The sequence below is a fragment of the Lycium barbarum genome, chromosome 9 (genome assembly GCF_019175385.1).
Source record: "Lycium barbarum isolate Lr01 chromosome 9, ASM1917538v2, whole genome shotgun sequence".
Classification (NCBI taxonomy): domain Eukaryota; kingdom Viridiplantae; phylum Streptophyta; class Magnoliopsida; order Solanales; family Solanaceae; genus Lycium; species Lycium barbarum.
Genome location: NC_083345.1, coordinates 110,615,413 through 110,632,903, shown reverse-complemented (window position 1 = coordinate 110,632,903; position 17,491 = coordinate 110,615,413). Strand labels below are relative to the sequence as shown.

General features: G+C 35.0%; 1 protein-coding gene across 2 annotated transcripts; it reads right to left on the bottom strand.

Moving 5' to 3' along the window:
* Positions 1-758: 758 nt before the first annotated feature.
* Positions 759-14,514, bottom strand: LOC132609404 (uncharacterized). 2 transcript variants are annotated; one of them, XM_060323379.1, is made up of 2 exons: positions 14,061-14,514; positions 759-4,438 (listed from the first exon to the last, which is right to left on the bottom strand). In XM_060323379.1, the coding sequence occupies exon 2, from the start codon at positions 4,418-4,420 to the stop codon at positions 3,131-3,133; it is 1,290 nt and encodes a 429-aa protein (XP_060179362.1). In that variant the 5' UTR covers positions 4,421-4,438; positions 14,061-14,514; the 3' UTR covers positions 759-3,130. The 2 variants fall into 2 exon arrangements, 1 of the variants encoding a protein (XP_060179362.1); XR_009570828.1 differs by lacking the exon at positions 759-4,438 and adding an exon at positions 4,496-5,691.
* Between the last annotated feature and the right edge of the window lie 2,977 nt (positions 14,515-17,491).

Sequence of the window (17,491 nt, the reverse complement as noted above, 5' to 3'; positions counted from 1 at the left end):
CCGTTGAGGTACTTGTGATATTGAGCTTGATTTTTGATGATTGACATATGCATTGCACGCATTCTCTCATATTATCATGCATGGCTAATATCCGGTGATGATCTGGTATCATTGATTGGGCGAAATTGATATTTGATAAACTCTTTTACTTGAGTGATTGTGAAAAAGGCCGATGTCCGAAAATCCATCTTGGAATCATTGTTTATATGAAACTGATACTTGATAAACTCTTTACTTGAGTGATTGTGAGGAGGCCGATGTCCGAGGTTCAATTGCGGAATCGTTGATTTATGAAACTGATATTTGACAACTCTTTTGAGTGATTATGAGGAGATATCCAATGGTTATATTGGGGCATCGTTGTTTCATGTCGGATTCCGATGTTATTTCGGAATCGATTGTAGTGCATGGGCTCCGCGGGTCCCTGATACGCTTAAATTACACCTATTAATGGCGTAAAGCGGACGTTGTCAAATATAGTAACCCAACAAGGTTGGGGTCGAATCCCACAGAGAACAATATGTAGGCGATTTAAGCAGATTAGGAATTATCACTAACAATAGCTATGCCCGAACGCATCAATGGTGGTTTTTTATAAGGTTTTGATAAAATATGAAAATATAAATTCTAATCTAGAAAGCAAGTAAATTGATCAATGGCAACAAGAATGGAAGAAGGGAAACTACTTCTCAAGTAACGATCCAATCTATTTCACGAATTATAAATAATAGCAAGTTTATGTTATTTAGACTCGGATAATGACTCTAAATTAACTTCTTCCGAAGATTAACTAGACTACCCAATTGAAGATCCCTCAAGCAATTAGGAGCATTAAGAACACCCGAATATGGCTACAAGTGGTATTGCCTATTCCTAGGTCAATTTCCATTAGATGAGGGTTAACGCCCCAAATTCATGTTAATTATTCTATCCCAACTCTGTTCTTCCTCTTCCGAGTTTCAAACAAAGTAAATGGGCGAGTTCAAAGGTTAGCTAATCCATTGAAAACATTCAAGAACAAGAATAATTAAAATAGCAAAAACTTACTTGATTAAGAACAATGCAAATGAATAAATAAGCACAACAAGAGTGTCAATCTTAATTGTCACCAAGAGATTTCCATCAACAAGGATTAAAAAGAAGAGAGAACATTATTTGTAGAACCCTAGCCTCCAACTTGTGAAAGCTGCCAAAGTTGTTTAATGTTTTGCCCTATTTTTCTATTTAAAGGGACTGGAACAGCAGAAATCGTCAAATCCCAAGTTCTGGTCGAAAATTGCCGAAAAACCTTCAGCGCGATCGCACCACGCCCCTGCGCGAACGCGTGGAGTCACACCCGTCCTTCAGCGCGATCGCGTGATACTCCTACGCGAACGCGTATAATTAATCACGCGCGTGGGCGCGATCGCGTGGATTACCTGCCGGAACGCGCAGAGCAATATTTCGCCAATAATTTCCAGATCCTCCAGTTGCTTCCAGTTTTGCAGGTTTTTTGCTTGTTTTCCACACTTTTGGCTCTAGGGACCCCGTATTACCTGAAACATGCTAAAAACCACGTAAAATAACATAGACTTGCTTAAAAACAAGTAAAACTTATAGTTAAAAAGCATCGATTGTGGCGTAAAATCACGCCACATCAACACCCCCAACTTAAAGTATTTGCTTGTCCTCAAGCAATCCATACAAAACCACGACTCAATCTAACACCTAGATATTATAGAATAACAATGTCTACATTGGTTTTGACTCTGAACTACCGGCATGCATGTTTTTCTTCCAAGGACCACCCCAATTTTTGTTTTAAAGCAATATACACAACTCAAGAACACTACGACTAACAATGAAGCTTCAATGAATGACATCATATTATCGAACATATTATGGTGCACACAAACGCTACTTTAGGCGGTCACTTTATTTTATTCAATTTTCATCCTTATGCCCTCACATAGACCAAAGAATGTCCCAACACACATATATACGACAAGAATGGGACGGAGACGAAAGAGAAGAGAAAAACACTCACACTCACAAAGAAATTCATATTTACACATGCAAATACCATAGGCTTGCCCTTATTTTCTATGTTCTCATCCTAGGATCGTTCGGTTGTGATCACATTAAGACTTGTTTCGGCTTGTAATGTAGGTTTAGGGACGGGTCGGATACTTTTTGGATATTAGTGACTCACCCTCCTTGAACACTACAACATCTTGTCACCTTAATTCGCTTCTTTTCTTTCCACCCCTTTATTTTCTTTCAGTTTTCGACTTCGATGTGGTTTTACTTCTAACCAACTTACAATTTTTTATTTTTTTTTTATATACGCAACTACCACATCGAATCTTCACTAGTAAACTCCACCACCCCAACTTATGTTTTTAACATGTACTCCACATTTAATTCACCCCCAACTTAGGCATTTTGCCTCATTTAAGTAGTAGCATCAAGGAGGGAACGGGTGCGGAAATGGATTAATTGCACAAAGGGTAAGGTTTCATAATTGGCTAGCCAAGAAAAAGGTCAAAAAGGCTCAAAAGGGAAACTAGGGGTATTTAACACTTTTGGTAAGGCTTATTTAGGCAAAGTGACTATTTCAACAAAGAAAGCCTAAGATCATCTCACAACCAAACTAACTTTCGGATTTCATACAAGACCAACCGGGCAAGTTCTAGATTATACATGCATAACCAGAATCAAACTAACAGCTCACACACACATTGGCATAAGGATAATTATTTTTACACTTGTGACCTCATAGTAGTCATTTATCACATACAATACCTCAATAATAATAATGTCATATAAAGAATCAATCATGTTAATCAATCATGTTCTAAGTATGAATTTTTCAAAATTTCGAGGGGTCCAAAAATTTCAACAAAACACAATACATGCCATTAGTTAGCAAGTAGTACCAAATAAAACAAAATTACTCTACTCAACCTAAGTAACATCCTAAACATGTCAGTTTCAACAAAATAAAACCCCCCTCAGGAAAAGAATTCTGGCAAAGAAAAGCCGAGGAGGTTCCTACCCCCAACTAAAAAAACTTACAGTGTCCTCACTGCATTATATCGACACAATTTTTTTTTTTTTAAAACATACCTCCTAGCACTGAGTGCTATGGTCATCTCTGCTCACCCTCTGAACTGGAGCTGCTGGGCTCTAGCAGGACAAAATCTTCCTCATTCTCCTCCTCTTCATGCTGTGCTCCGCATACACTCCTCAGAATACTCATCATTTTGTTCAGAAATTTGCTTTGCTTCTTGGCGTGCTCTCTTGCCTTTTTCTGCCTCCTCTCTATCTTTCCCTGTTTTTCTTTGATATGCTTCATGTCCTCCACCACACCTGCTAATGTCGGACCACTAGGACCAGAGGGAGCTGTAGATGTGCCTTCTCCATGTGGGCCCAAAGGGAGACTAGCCACTAGCTGCTGAATCCGATTGTCCACCCCGTGGACCTGGGTGGAGATATATTGGAAAGGTCTGGCTGCTTCTTGTAGTGGTGGTAGGATTGGTATAGCCATAGGAGGACCAGATGCCCCACCAGCAGAATCTGATGCAGTAGATGTAAACTGCCCAAATGACGAGGCTGCTATATCAATCTTCCTTTTCTTCTGTATATTACCAGGCCCTCTCTTTTTCAAAGGATGAATCGGTCCACCAGGTTCCTTTTCTTTGTCACCTGGCCTTGTGGGAACTCCATCAGTGGAGCACAAGTAAGTGATCAATGACGGGAAGAATAGACTCTTAGTCCGTTCAAGCACCACCTCCCGTATTTCTTGCATAATGAGCCTTCCCACGTCGACAGGTAACCCTTCCATCACAGCACAAATTAATTTATCCCTCTCAATGGGCACCTCTGAATCATGTTTGGAAGGCAGCACCCTGGATGTGACAATATCAAGCCAAGTTTTGGCCTCAGCAGTGAACTCTGCGGAGTCAATCGTTCTCTGCATTGTGGTCAGCCACTTTGGTTGCTCCCCACCGTGGAGGTGGGTCACAAACCATTGTTGCCGCATTTGTTCGTACATCTGGGCCATCTCACTGTTGTCACCATCCTGCAGATTGTAATAGGCATTGATTCTAGAGGCATTGCACAGGACATCCACACCTCTGACTTTGACAATTGCCCTATGTGTAATGTCCAACTCTGCAGCATTTGCATATAATTCCCGCACAAGGGTATGATTTGCCCTGATTGGTTCATCCGCAAAGCGTATCCAGCCGCTTGTTACCAACCTTCCATAGAACTCGGGCATCTTTTCCTCCAAATTTTTTGTTACAATGCCCCTCTCTTCGATGAAGCTCTTTCCCAGCAGTCTATCATATAGCTTTGAACATTTTGCTGACTGGAAGGTGGTGGTGTCATAGTATTCAATCAAGGGCACTTGGGCAGCATTGGATGATGAAGCCATTTTTTTAAGTTTAAGTACCTACAAAACAAACACAATGCATATGAACACCTACAATGATGTATAATGAGGCAATCAGGTTAAGGAAATTGGCCACCCAAATTTTGAGCAGCTCTATGCGAGCATTCTGTTTGTGCACTGGCAATTTTACTTCAGCGCGATCTTTGATATGCTCAAATTACACCTATTAATGGCGTAAAGCGGACGTTGTCAAATATAGTAACCCAACAAGGTTGGGGTCGAATCCCACAGAGAACAATATGTAGGCGATTTAAGCAGATTAGGAATTATCACTAACAATAGCTATGCCCGAACGCATCAATGGTGGTTTTTTATAAGGTTTTGATAAAATATGGAAATATAAATTCTAATCTAGAAAGCAAGTAAATTGATCAATGGCAACAAGAATGGAAGCAGGGAAACTACTTCTCAAGTAACGATCCAATCTATTTCACGAATTATAAATAATAGCAAGTTTATGTTATTTAGCCTCAGATAATGACTCTAAATTAACTTCTTCCGAAGATTAGCTAGACTACCCAATTGAAGATCCCTCAAGCAATTAGGAGCATTAAGAACACCCGAATATGGCTACAAGTGGTATTGCCTATTCCTAGGTCAATTTCCATTAGATGAGGGTTAATGCCCCAAATTCATGTTAATTATTCTATCCCAACTCCATTCTTCCTCTTCCGAGTTTCAAACAAAGTAAATGGGCGAGTTCAAAGGTTAGCTAATCCATTGAAAACATTCAAGAACAAGAATAATTAAAATAGCAAAAACTTACTTGATTAAGAACAATGCAAATGAATAAATAAGCACAACAAGAGTGTCAATCTTAATTGTCACCAAGAGATTTCCATCAACAAGGATTAAAAAGAAGAGAGAACATTATTTGTAGAACCCTAGCCTCCAACTTGTGAAAGCTGCCAAAGATGTTTAATGTTTTGCCCTAGTTTTCTATTTAAAGGGACTGGAACAGCAGAAATCGTCAAATCCCAAGTTCTGGTCGAAAATTGCCGAAAAACCTTCAGCGCAATCGCGCCACGTCCCTGCGCGAACGCGTGGAGTCACGCCCGTCCTTCAGCGCGATCGCGTGATACTCCTACGAGAACGCGTATAATTAATCACGCGCGTGGGCGCGATCGCGTGGATTACCTGCGCGAACGCGCAGAGCAATATTTCGCCAATAATTTCCAGATCCTCCAGTTGCTTCCAGTTTTGCAGTTTTTTTGCTTGTTTTCCACACTTTGGCTCTAGGGACCACGTATTACCTGAAACATGCTAAAAACCACGTAAAATAACATAGACTTGCTTAAAAACAAGTAAAACTTATAGTTAAAAAGCATCGATTGTGGCGTAAAATCACGCCACATCAGTCCCCAGAGTGGTGCCGGTGAGACTCCCCCTGTGAGCAATTAGCTTGGGTCCCGTCTGTCTGTTTGGCAAAGATCCGGGACGGGTGGCACTCAGACTTCGCGAGTTACACTGGGTTGTGCTGCCGAGACGTCGATATTTCCGTCCGGAGTACATGTGTACATCTCATTTGCATAGCATGGCATTGCATCACATTTATACCATTATTGCATTGCACTGCATTATGAGTTAAGTGAGATGTCGTGATGATTGTATTGTGATGAATTGTGTTGTTCATTTTATTATGTTGATTGTTCCAGGATTAGATATACTCAGACTTATTATATTGGAGTTAGATACTTACATAGGTGTCGATGGATACTTGGTTACGATTATATTGTTCCATGCGTGATTGGTTTACTTGTTTATCTGCGCTATTTTCCGAATTGTGTTAACAATGCTTAGTCGGCCTATGATGCCTACCAGTACTATTGTTTGTACTAATCTGCACTTGCTGCATTCTTTTATGAATGTAGTGTATCAGGCCGGATCTACTTCTCTGACTCGTGGCTGATGGTCCTCAGCTTCTACTTGAGTTTTCCAGGGTGAGCATGGCATCCGCTGACCTCGAAGACTTTTCCATTACTTATGTCTTACTTTTCTTCCAAGACATGATTTGAGACATTTTATGTATTATTATTCAGACCTTAGTATTCGGATTTAGATGTTCTTGTATGACCAAACCAGATACTGGGGTGGATTCATTTATTTCTGCACTTATCTATATTATATCATATTGTGAGACTTATGTCATTTTACTTCTTCCACTAAACTTTTATTGATTGTGAACGTTGAGTTAAGGGTTCGCCTACCGAGGTGGGAAAGGTAGGTGCCCGCATGACCTAGGCTAAAATGGCTCTTGACACAGGCAGACAACTTCTGAAAAGCCTGGCAGCAGCTACTTGAAAAGTCTCACATCAGTAGCTTCTTTTCATCTATAAAATAAGATTTTTTTTTTGCTTAAAATATAAATAAATAGGAAGTTACACCAGTCGATTATGTATTAAGTTCAAGAGAAATAAAATTACTCTCTCTCTCTCTCCCCCAATATTATCTAGATGCATCTTTTGTTCTCTTATATTTTTATTAATATTTCATAATACGTTATCAGCATGAGACTCCACCATTTTCGAGTATTTATTTTACAAAGATGTTGATAATGGCAGTTGAGTATACTAAGGGGTCGTTTGGTTGGAAACAAGTTATCTCAGGATAACTTATCCCGAGATTAGTTATTTCACCTTCCCACAGGGATAAAATAATACTACAATCTTGGAATAACAAATTCCGGGATTGGTTATACCATCATTTTGTCCCAACCAAACGTGGGATAAATCCATCTCAAATATAATCTCGGGATTATTTATCCTTGTCCCTTGTACCAAACGAGGCCTAAGAATATTCCTAAGACTCACAACGACTTTTCCCAATTCGAAAGAGAAAATTACTTGACCTTTCTTCATATTAGGGGTAAATTATTACTCCACGTGCTTTAATCTTGCTATGCTAATGATTACCAACATTGATCCAATGATATGTCTTGTTAGGGCTAAAGTCATTTTAGTGGATACGTTTATTGTGATTACAATTGAAGATATATATGTTAGAGAACAATTCTCCACATTGTGTGCATGCCTCGGTTTGCTTATGAAGTGTTTTAAGCTACTATAATTTGATATAATTAAGACATGTTCAAATGACCATGTTTAATTTCTGGAGAATAAAAAATTTAATAACTGTTATAAATACAGATCCATGCCCTGAAGTAAATTATGTGACAATATTTAGTAAAGTATATAAATTGAGACGTGGCCTTGTTAGTGAAAATATCACGTCTTCTCCAGAAGTGATAGAACAATTGAAAAACAATATTTGGAACATCTTGTGTTTTACTGGAAAATAAAGAAGTAGGTATTATATTTTGAAGAACAAAGGGTTAGTGGAATGATTTTATTGTCCTAAACTTAAAATCAAAAGGACTTAAGGAAAAAAAAAAAGGAGGTAATTTTAATGGATATAATTTCCTTTTGAGTGATCATTGGAAGAGTTAACGCCTTTTTTACAGCAAATCAGCCATTGCCTTTCCTCTGCAGTCAAACGTCGTTACAGTGCAGTGTTTGTCAGAAAATATCATGACTGCTATAGTGAGGTGTTGTTATATATGTATATTGATATTAATTTGATTTTTAGATCTCATTTGGCTGTTATAAATAAAAGTACGCACAAAAAAATATGTTTTGTACTTTTTATATTATAAACAAAAACAAAATACTTGTATATTTTACCAAAAAGAGTACGAATATTAAAAAGGCAAACATCAGTTGCCTTTCCACGTGAAGCTATAACCATACAATATTGAGTATAGCTGGTATAGAAAGGTAATTTTACAAAGATTGTACTCCTGACACGGTTATTATAGGTAGAATGTTATTATAGAGAAACAAAGTATAACATGAAAAATCAATTCCCAAAAAAATTAGACACTTATAGGAAAGTAATGTTATAACTTGTTATAACCAGGTTTAACGGTATGACCTGAAAGAGAGATGCTCACACGTTCCACAAGAATTAGAAAAATTATATAACAACTTTACATTGTAAGACAAAAGCACTATACATGAATGAAGCAATTAAATTGTTTAACTAGTTTCACTGTATAGGTCAACCTTTCATGACAATGAAGATATTTGGAGATGGAAATAGAAATTAGAGGCTTAGAGCACAGATAAGTAACATAAATATTGGAAGATCTCAAGATATTAAGTATTACTCCTGTCATAAGCTTAATTTCCTTGAACGAAAATTTTAATATCACCAATAAGTATTTACGAGATCCATTGAGGGTCTTTCGAAAACAGTTTTCCTACCTTCATAAGTAACGGTAATGTCTGCGTACACTTGACTACCCCAGACCCCACATTGTGAGATTTCACTGGTATGTTGTTGCTGTACTTTAATATTACGAATACAATTTTATCATTTATTCTACTCTTTCAACGGGACAAAATCAAGTTATAGCTTTTCAGCATATTAAACAACTTAAATTTTTGTTCTTATATTGAAGAAACAAAGGAGTAATATTCTAACAAACGTTAAAGGGGTAATCAAATTGCACCCAAAAGAAAAATGTTAAAGGGGTAATCAAATTGTACCAACCAAAAAAAAAAAAAAAATTAAAGGCATAATCAACAATGGCTACTCACAATATATGGACTGTAGATGGGAAACATTTTACGCAAATAGCGAGAACTAAATTCTTTCTAAAAACTAATATGTCCTGGAAAAGAGACTCAGGGTCCTACAGGTACAGTTAGGGATGGACACAGAGGTGGAGCTAGCTAGGGCCCGGGGGTTCATCCGACAAAAAATTACACCATTTATATATATTTAAAATTATTTTTTATGTATATAAAATAGAAGTTGAATCCTCTTTTGCTTTTTCTTCGTGTGTTTACTTCAAATTTTGCACGCCCTTAATGAAAATTCTGGCTCCGCCACTGGATGGACGTCGATCAATTATGTTTTTGATAATTCAATTTTATAGATTTTCAGTTTGATTGGGTTCGGTTTGATCGATTTGAGTCTGTCATAGAACAACATTTGCATGTGTATTAGGTGAACCGCGTTTATTCGTCAAGTCGTTGTACCGATTTATTGCAAATGAACACTGCAGTAACTTTCAGAATTTATTTTCAGTACAACAAATTAACACCAATACAAAGTGTTCGCCTAATACACATTTAATACCTTTACTGGTAATATCAACCCTAAGCAATACATATTTATTACGTATACTACCCAACCCACCAACCAAAATTAAAGCTCCAACACATGCAAAAAAATTCACAAAATAATACAATGAAAAAGACGCACCACCTTAGTTTACACAATAAAAAGAAAAATATTACTTCTACAACTTTCTGAGAAGGTTGCAATTAAGCAAGTAGTTTGGGAGCGGAGCAGCTCAATACAATTGGGGTCTACCCCTAGCTTTATTGAAAGACCTTAATTTTTATTTCTGAAAAACAAAACTTTCATATAAATTTTTTAATTGAATTTATTTTTCTATCTTTTTTAGATGCAAAGTTATGAATAATTATTTTAAAATCTTTTTTCTAGCATTTACTACAAAATTCTCATTCAATATTAATTTCATTTGGAATTTCCATACCAGAAACCACAACAATTACAAGTAATTCTCTACAATATATATATATATATATATATATATATATATATATAGGAGACATCTTGCAAACAACTTCCTGAAATGCATTGCACTAGCTTCTTGAGCTTTGCAAGTGCAATCAAGGAGGCAGGCAGACAACTTCTGAAAAGTCTTGCAGTAGCTACTTGAAAAGTCTCACATGAGTAGCTTCTTTTCATCTATAAAATAAGAAGTTTTTTTTTTCTTTTTTTTTGCTTAAAATATAAATAAATGGGAAGCTACACTAGTCAATTTTATATCAAGTTCAAGAGAAATAAAATTGCTCTCTCTCTCTCTCCCCAATATTCTTTAGATGCATCTTTTGTTCTCTTATATTTTTATTAATATTTCATAATACGTTATCAGCATGAGACTCCGCCATTTTCGAGTATTTACTTTGCGACGATGTTGATAATGGTAGTTGAGAATACTAAGGGGTCGTTTGGTTGGAAACAAGTTATCCCAGGATAACTTATCCCGAGATTAGTAATTTCACCTTCCCACAGGGATAAAATAACACGACAATCTCAGAATAACTAATCTCGGGATTAGTTATACCACCATTTTATCCCAACCAAACGCGGGATAAATTCATCTCAAATATAATCTCGAGATTATTTATCCTTGTCCCTTGTACCAAACGAGGCCTAAGAGTATTCCTAAGACTTACAACGACTTTTCCCAATTCGAAAGAGAAAATTACTTGACCTTTCTTCATATTAGGGGTAAATTATTACTGCACGTGCTTTAATCTTGCTATGCTAATGATTACCAATATTGATCTGATGATATGTCTTGTTCGGACTAAAGTCATTTAAGTGGATACGTTTATTGTGATTACAATTGAAGATATATATGTTAGAGAACAATTCTCACATTGTGTGCATGCCTCGGTTTGCTTATGAAGTGTTTTAAGCTACCATAATTTGATATAGTTAAGACATGTTCAAATGACCATGTTTCATTTCTGGAGAATAAAAAAATTTAATAACTATTATAAATACAGATTCATTCCCTGCAGTATATTATGTGACAATATAGCCTTGTTAGTGAAAATATCACGTCGTTTCTCCAAAAGTGATAGAACAATTGAAAAAAAAAATTGGAATATCTTGCGTTTTACCGGAAAATAAAGAAGTAGGTATTATATTTTGAAGAACAAAGGGTTAGTAGAAAGATTTTATTGTCCTAAACTTAAAATCAAAAGGACTTAAGGAAAAAAAAAATGAGGTAATTTTAATAGATATAATTTCCTTATGAGTGTTCATTGGAAGCGTTAACACCTTTTTTATGCAAATCAGCCATTGCCTTTCCTATGCAGTCAAACCTCATTATAGTGTAGCATTTGTCTGAAAATATCATGACTGCTATAATGAGGTGTTGTTATATATGTATATTGACATTAATTTGATCTTTAGATCTCATTTGATTGTTATAAATAAAAATATGCACAAAAAAATATGTTTTGTGCTTTTTATGTTATAAACGAAAACAAAATATTTGTATATTTTACCAAAAAGAGCATGAATATTAAAAAGGCAAACATCAGTAGCCTTTCCTCGTGAAGCTATAACCATACAATATTGAATATAGCTTGTATAGAGAGATAATTTTACAAAGAGTGTACTGGTGACACGACTGTTATACGTAGAATGTTATTATAACATGAAAAATCAATTCCCAAAAAAATTAGACAATTATAGTGAAGTAATGTTATAAATTGTTATAACCAGGTTTAACGATATGAGTTGAAAGAGAGATGCTCACACGTTCCACCAAAAATTAGAAACATTATATTACAACTTTACATTGTAAGACAAAAACACTATACCTGAATGAAGCAATTAAATTGTTTAAATAGTTTCATTGTATAGGTCAACCTTTCATGACAATGAAGATATTTGGAGATGGAAATAGAAATTAGAGGCTTAGAGCACACATAAGTAACTTAAACATTGGAAGATCTCAAGATATTAAGTATTACTCCTCTCATAAGCTTAATTTCCTTGAATGAAAATTTTAATATCACTAATAAGTATCTACGAGATCCATTGAGGGTCTTTCGGAAACAACTTTACTACCTTCCAAAGTAACGGTAATGTCTGCATACACTTGACCACCCCAGACCCACGTTGTGATATTTCACTGGTATGTTGTTGTTGAATTTTACTATTACAAATACAATGTTATCATTTTTTCTACTCTTTCAACGGGACAAAATCAAGTTATAGCTTTTCAGCATATTAAACAACTTAAATTTTGGTTCTTATATTGATTAAACAAAGGAGTAATATTTTAACAAACGTTAAAGGCTTAATCAACTTGCACCCAAAAAAAATGTTAAGGGGTAAGCAACTTGTACCAGCAAAAAAAAAAAAAAAAAAAAATTAAAGGCGTAATCAACAATGGCTACTAACAATATAAGGACTATGGATGGGAGAAAATTTTACTCTACATTTCAAATTGTGAGAACTAAATTCTTTCTAAAAACTAATTTGTCCCGGAAAAGAGACTCTGGGTCCTACAAGTACAGTTAGGGATAGACGCAGGGGTGGAGCTAGGTAGGGCCCAGGGGTTTATCCGACGAAAACTTACACTGTTTATACATATTTAAAACTAGTGAATATGCCAGCGCTTCGCGCAATATATTATTTAAATTAAAATTAATTTTATATAAATTCGGTTGAAAAGGAAGACGTAAAAAATTTCACGTTATCCGAAATTAATTCTATATATTGATGAAACACATTAACACAGTATATTATTATTATTATTATTATTATTATTATTATTATTATTATTATTATTATTATTAATCTAAGATATATTAAATATATGTAAATAAGTATGTGATTTTCTTTCATTCATCAGCTAGTATACATAAGATCTTCTTTTCAAACATTTCGTCTTTCAAATATAAAGGTAAACAAAACGGAAAAAAAATAGAAACAAAAGAAATAAGCAGTCCGTACCTTGACTGCTATTGCTGAATGGCATCTCAATTATATGTATTTCTCATTGCTCTTTGTTTTGCTCATCTTTTTTTGTCGATGGAATAACAAATACAGTATTATTATTAGAGTTAGAGCTTCGATGAACTGCCCATTTAATTTCATTGTTAGATTTTTAAAAGCAAAACGAAAAAAAAACAATACGGTTTATCACTTTTAGATGTATATATGAGTGCACGTGTGGTGAACTTTGGAAAAAAATAAAAGAGGTAAGTGGTGACGCAAGTGTCCATTGAATTACATGTCCGTTATAGCGTTTTCTATTGTTTCTCTTTTTCTTTCATTATTATTCTTTTTTTTTTTTTCTATTCCTCTTCCTATAAATTACTTACTATTCAACTTTACCTTAAATGAGCTTTTATTTTAGAAAAAGTCACATTACATTTCCTCTATCCTCGGTTAATATTTCCTTCTTCCCTTTATCTCCCCGTACTTATCGTTACTTCCTCTTAATCTTCTGGTTTGCTAAGGAGACTTGCAGTTATTTTCCCATACTTTTTGAAACATGCTTGTGTCGTCTCGCATTCACTTTCTCCTCCTCTTATACTCCTTTATTTGTTTCTTTTGTGTGTTTTTCCCTTCATCTTCTTAGGTGTAGAGAAATTAATCAAAGGTGGAACTCAGAAGAATAGCACCCCCTTCGTTTATATTTATGTGGCTTGATTCGGTGTTTAAAGGACAAACTAACTAAAGTTTAGTGTAATTTGGATATAGGATCTTCAACTTTTAAAAAATAAAATCTATATACAGTATTTATAAACTACCTGAAGTATTATATGTATAAGTCGTAATAGTTAAGAATTCAAAATATTTAAAAGTATTTGGAAAAGAAAAATTCTTTGACTTCCGAATGGTAACTAAGACATATAAATTAAAATGAAAGCATATAATTTGCTGAGAAAGAGAGGTTCAAAGAACTCTCAAGGCTTTGATTAATAAAATGAAAATAGAGAACATATATACATCCACAGATAAAGAAAAATTTGAAGTTTGGTGCGAAATGACGAACCTAGAACTTCGTCGTCGGGCGAACAACTTCTGTAACCAACATTCCCATCGGAAAAAATTGTCTTGCATTTCCAAATACACATGCCATGCACCATAGTACCAGAATTTTGTTTCACCTTTCAAGTATTTTGTTATTCAAATATCAAGGGGAGGAAATTAAAGAAGGTTAAGAAAAAGATGTTTTTTGTCATCTTCTTCGTCATCTCTGTGCAACTCTTTTTTTTTTCTTCTCGCTATATACATCAAATAACAGAGAAGGAAAGTTATCACCAAAAAAAGAAGTGAGAAAGAATTTCCATAAAGCCTAAAGCTAAAGTTAGTTTTGAAGTGGGGAGGATGTGTATTTGAAATCAATTGCTACTTGAATACAAATATTTATGGGCTTGCTATTTATTTTCAATGCTGCAATTATATTACACTACAATTGATGAATTATTAATGAGGTTTAGTGGGAAATAGAACATGGGTGTAAATAAGGGTGTCAAGTGGGTCGGGCCAGCCCGAACCCGGCCCGGTAAACCCGGCCCATCACCGGCCCGGCCCAAGCCCACTAATAGGTGTAAGGGGCTGGGCTAGGTGGGTTTTATTAGGGGGCTGAGCCGGACAAGGTGGACAGCCCACAGCCCGGCCCACCATAAGCCCGGGTGATGGCCCACCGGGGCACCGGCCCAGCCCGGCCCACTTCAAATTAAAAAAAAAAAAGATAAGTATTACATTTATTACTAATAATAAGTATTTTAAAAACATTATATCCCAATAAAATAGTTGTAGCTATAATTGTGGGATTCTTAAAATTTTGGAAGCAAATATATGAAATATTTATTAATTATTCAAACCATAGTTAGAATCTTACTTTAGTTAATTAAAACTTAACCATTAATTTTAACTCATGTAATGTGTCTCTTATTCAAGTAAGAACTTGAGAAAAATGGAGACAATAAAAATGAAGAGGAATCGAATTCGTTAATATTTAATTGCTACTAAATGAAAAATAATTTACCTCTGAAATTGCTGATGCGTGAAATAAATCAAATACCCCTTTTAAGTTACTATCTTGCTGTTGGCTTACACAAGTTCAAAAATATTTCAATAGGTTATACAGTATACTATATAATAATATAAACTATTAGTTATATATATAATAATATATTAATATAATCTTATTAGTTTCAAATATTTTATATATAATAATAATTAAATATTTTTTAGCATATTGAAATGTCTCCACCGATGATGGAGACGTGACAATCTGCACATGACATTAGGACTTAGGATCAGATGAGATAATTAAATTAAGAACTTTGGTTTAGTATCAAAACTCATGTGCATTGTTCCCATTTAGTTCCCATTTAGATGAGTAGGAAATTTAGAGAAAGAGGAGAGTAGGGAATTGTGAGATAATATGGAGAAGAATGAATGGTATTTATAGTTTGAAAATAGGGCCAAAGTATAATTTAAGGAACTTGAAGGTTAAAATAAAGTTGACAACAACTAGATTTTAAAGTATTAAACTTAATAAATTTTAGCATTAGAATTTTTTTTTAAAATAATTAAAATCCGGCTCGGCCCACTAACTAAAACCCGGCCCGGCCCACTAACTAAAACCCAGCCCGGCTCACTAACGGGCCCGGTTAGCCCGACGTGTAGCCCCTATCCGAGGTGGGCTGGGCCGGACACCCTTTCCCTCTCCAAGCCCGGCCCCCAGCTCAGCCCACTTAACTTACGGCCCGGTCCCTTGTGGCCCATATTTAAATGGCCCGGCCCGGCCCGGCCCGGCCCACTTGACACCTTTAGGTGTAAATATAGGAGAAATTATTGAGTTATAACTTATAATTTCCATATCGATGAAACAAATTCTACGTTTCTTATAATTCTTCAACTAAATATGGCGGTTAAATATATAAAGTGTTGCATGTAGTTTGAAGTTTAAAAGGTATTGGAAAATGTCTGAGAATTTCTTCTTTCCAAAAGATGCCAACGTTTCAAAGAAACCCTTAATTAAATATGGCAGTTATAAAAGCCATCACAAGTTACATAAATGAAACTGGTATGTTGTTGCTGTATGTTATTATTACAAATACAATTTTATCATTTATTCTACTCTTTCAACGGGACAAAATCAAGTTATAGCTTTTCAGCATATTAAACAACTTAAATTTTTGTTATTATATAAAAGAAACAAAGGAGTAATATTCTAACAATCGTTAAAGGCGTGATCAACTTTCACCCAAAAAAAAAAAATGTTAAAGGGCTAATCAAATTGTACCAACAAAAAAAAAATTAAAGGCGTAATCAACAATGGCTACTCACAATATATGAACTATAGATGGGAAATTTTTACACTACATTCCAAATAGTGAGAACTAAATTCTTTCTAAAAACTAATATGTCCTGGAAAAGAGACTCGGGGTCCTATAGGTACAGTTAGGGATGGACATAGGGGTGGAGCTAGGTAGGGCCCGGGGTTCATTTGACAAAACATTACACCGTTTATATATATTTAAAATTATTTTTTTATGTATATAAAATAGAAGTTGAATCCTCTTTCGCTTTTTCTTCATGTGTTTACTTCAAATTCTGAACCCCCTTAATGAAAATTTTGGCTTCGCCACTGCATGGACGTCATTCAATTCGGTTTTTGATAATTCAATTTTGTAGATTTTCAGTTTGGTTGGGTTCGGTTTGATCGATTTGAGCCTGTAATAGAACAATATTTGCATGTGTATTAGGTGAACCGTGTGTATTCGTCAAGTCGTTGTACCAATTTATTGCAAATGAACACCGCAACAACTTTTAGAATTTGATTTTCAGTACAACAAATTATCACCAATACGAAGTGTTCACCTAAAACACATTTAAGACCTTTACTGGTAATATCAACCCTAAGCAATACATATTTATTACGCATACTACCTAAACCACCAACCAAAATTAAAGCTCCAACACATGCCAAAAAATTCTCACAATAATACAAGAAAAAGAGGCACCACCTTAGTTTACACAATAAAAACAAAAATATTACTTCTACAACTTTCTGAGAAGGTTGCAATTAAGCAAGTAGTTTGGGAGCGGAACGGCTCAATACAATTGGGGTCTAAACCCTAGCTTTATTGAAAGACCTTAATTTTTATTTCTGAAAAACAAAACTTTCATATAAATTTTTTAATTGAATTTATTTTTCTATCTTTTTTAGATGCAAAGTTATGAATAATTATTTTAAAAAAAAATTCTAGCATTTACTACGAAATTCTCATTGAATATTCATTTCATTTGCAATTTCCTCATGAGAAACCACAACAATTACAAGTAATTCTCTCTCTCTCTCTCTCTCTCTCTCTCTCTCTCTCTCTCTCTCTCTCTCTCTCTCTCTCTCTCTCTCTCTCTCTCTCTCTATATATATATATATATATATATATATATATATATATATAT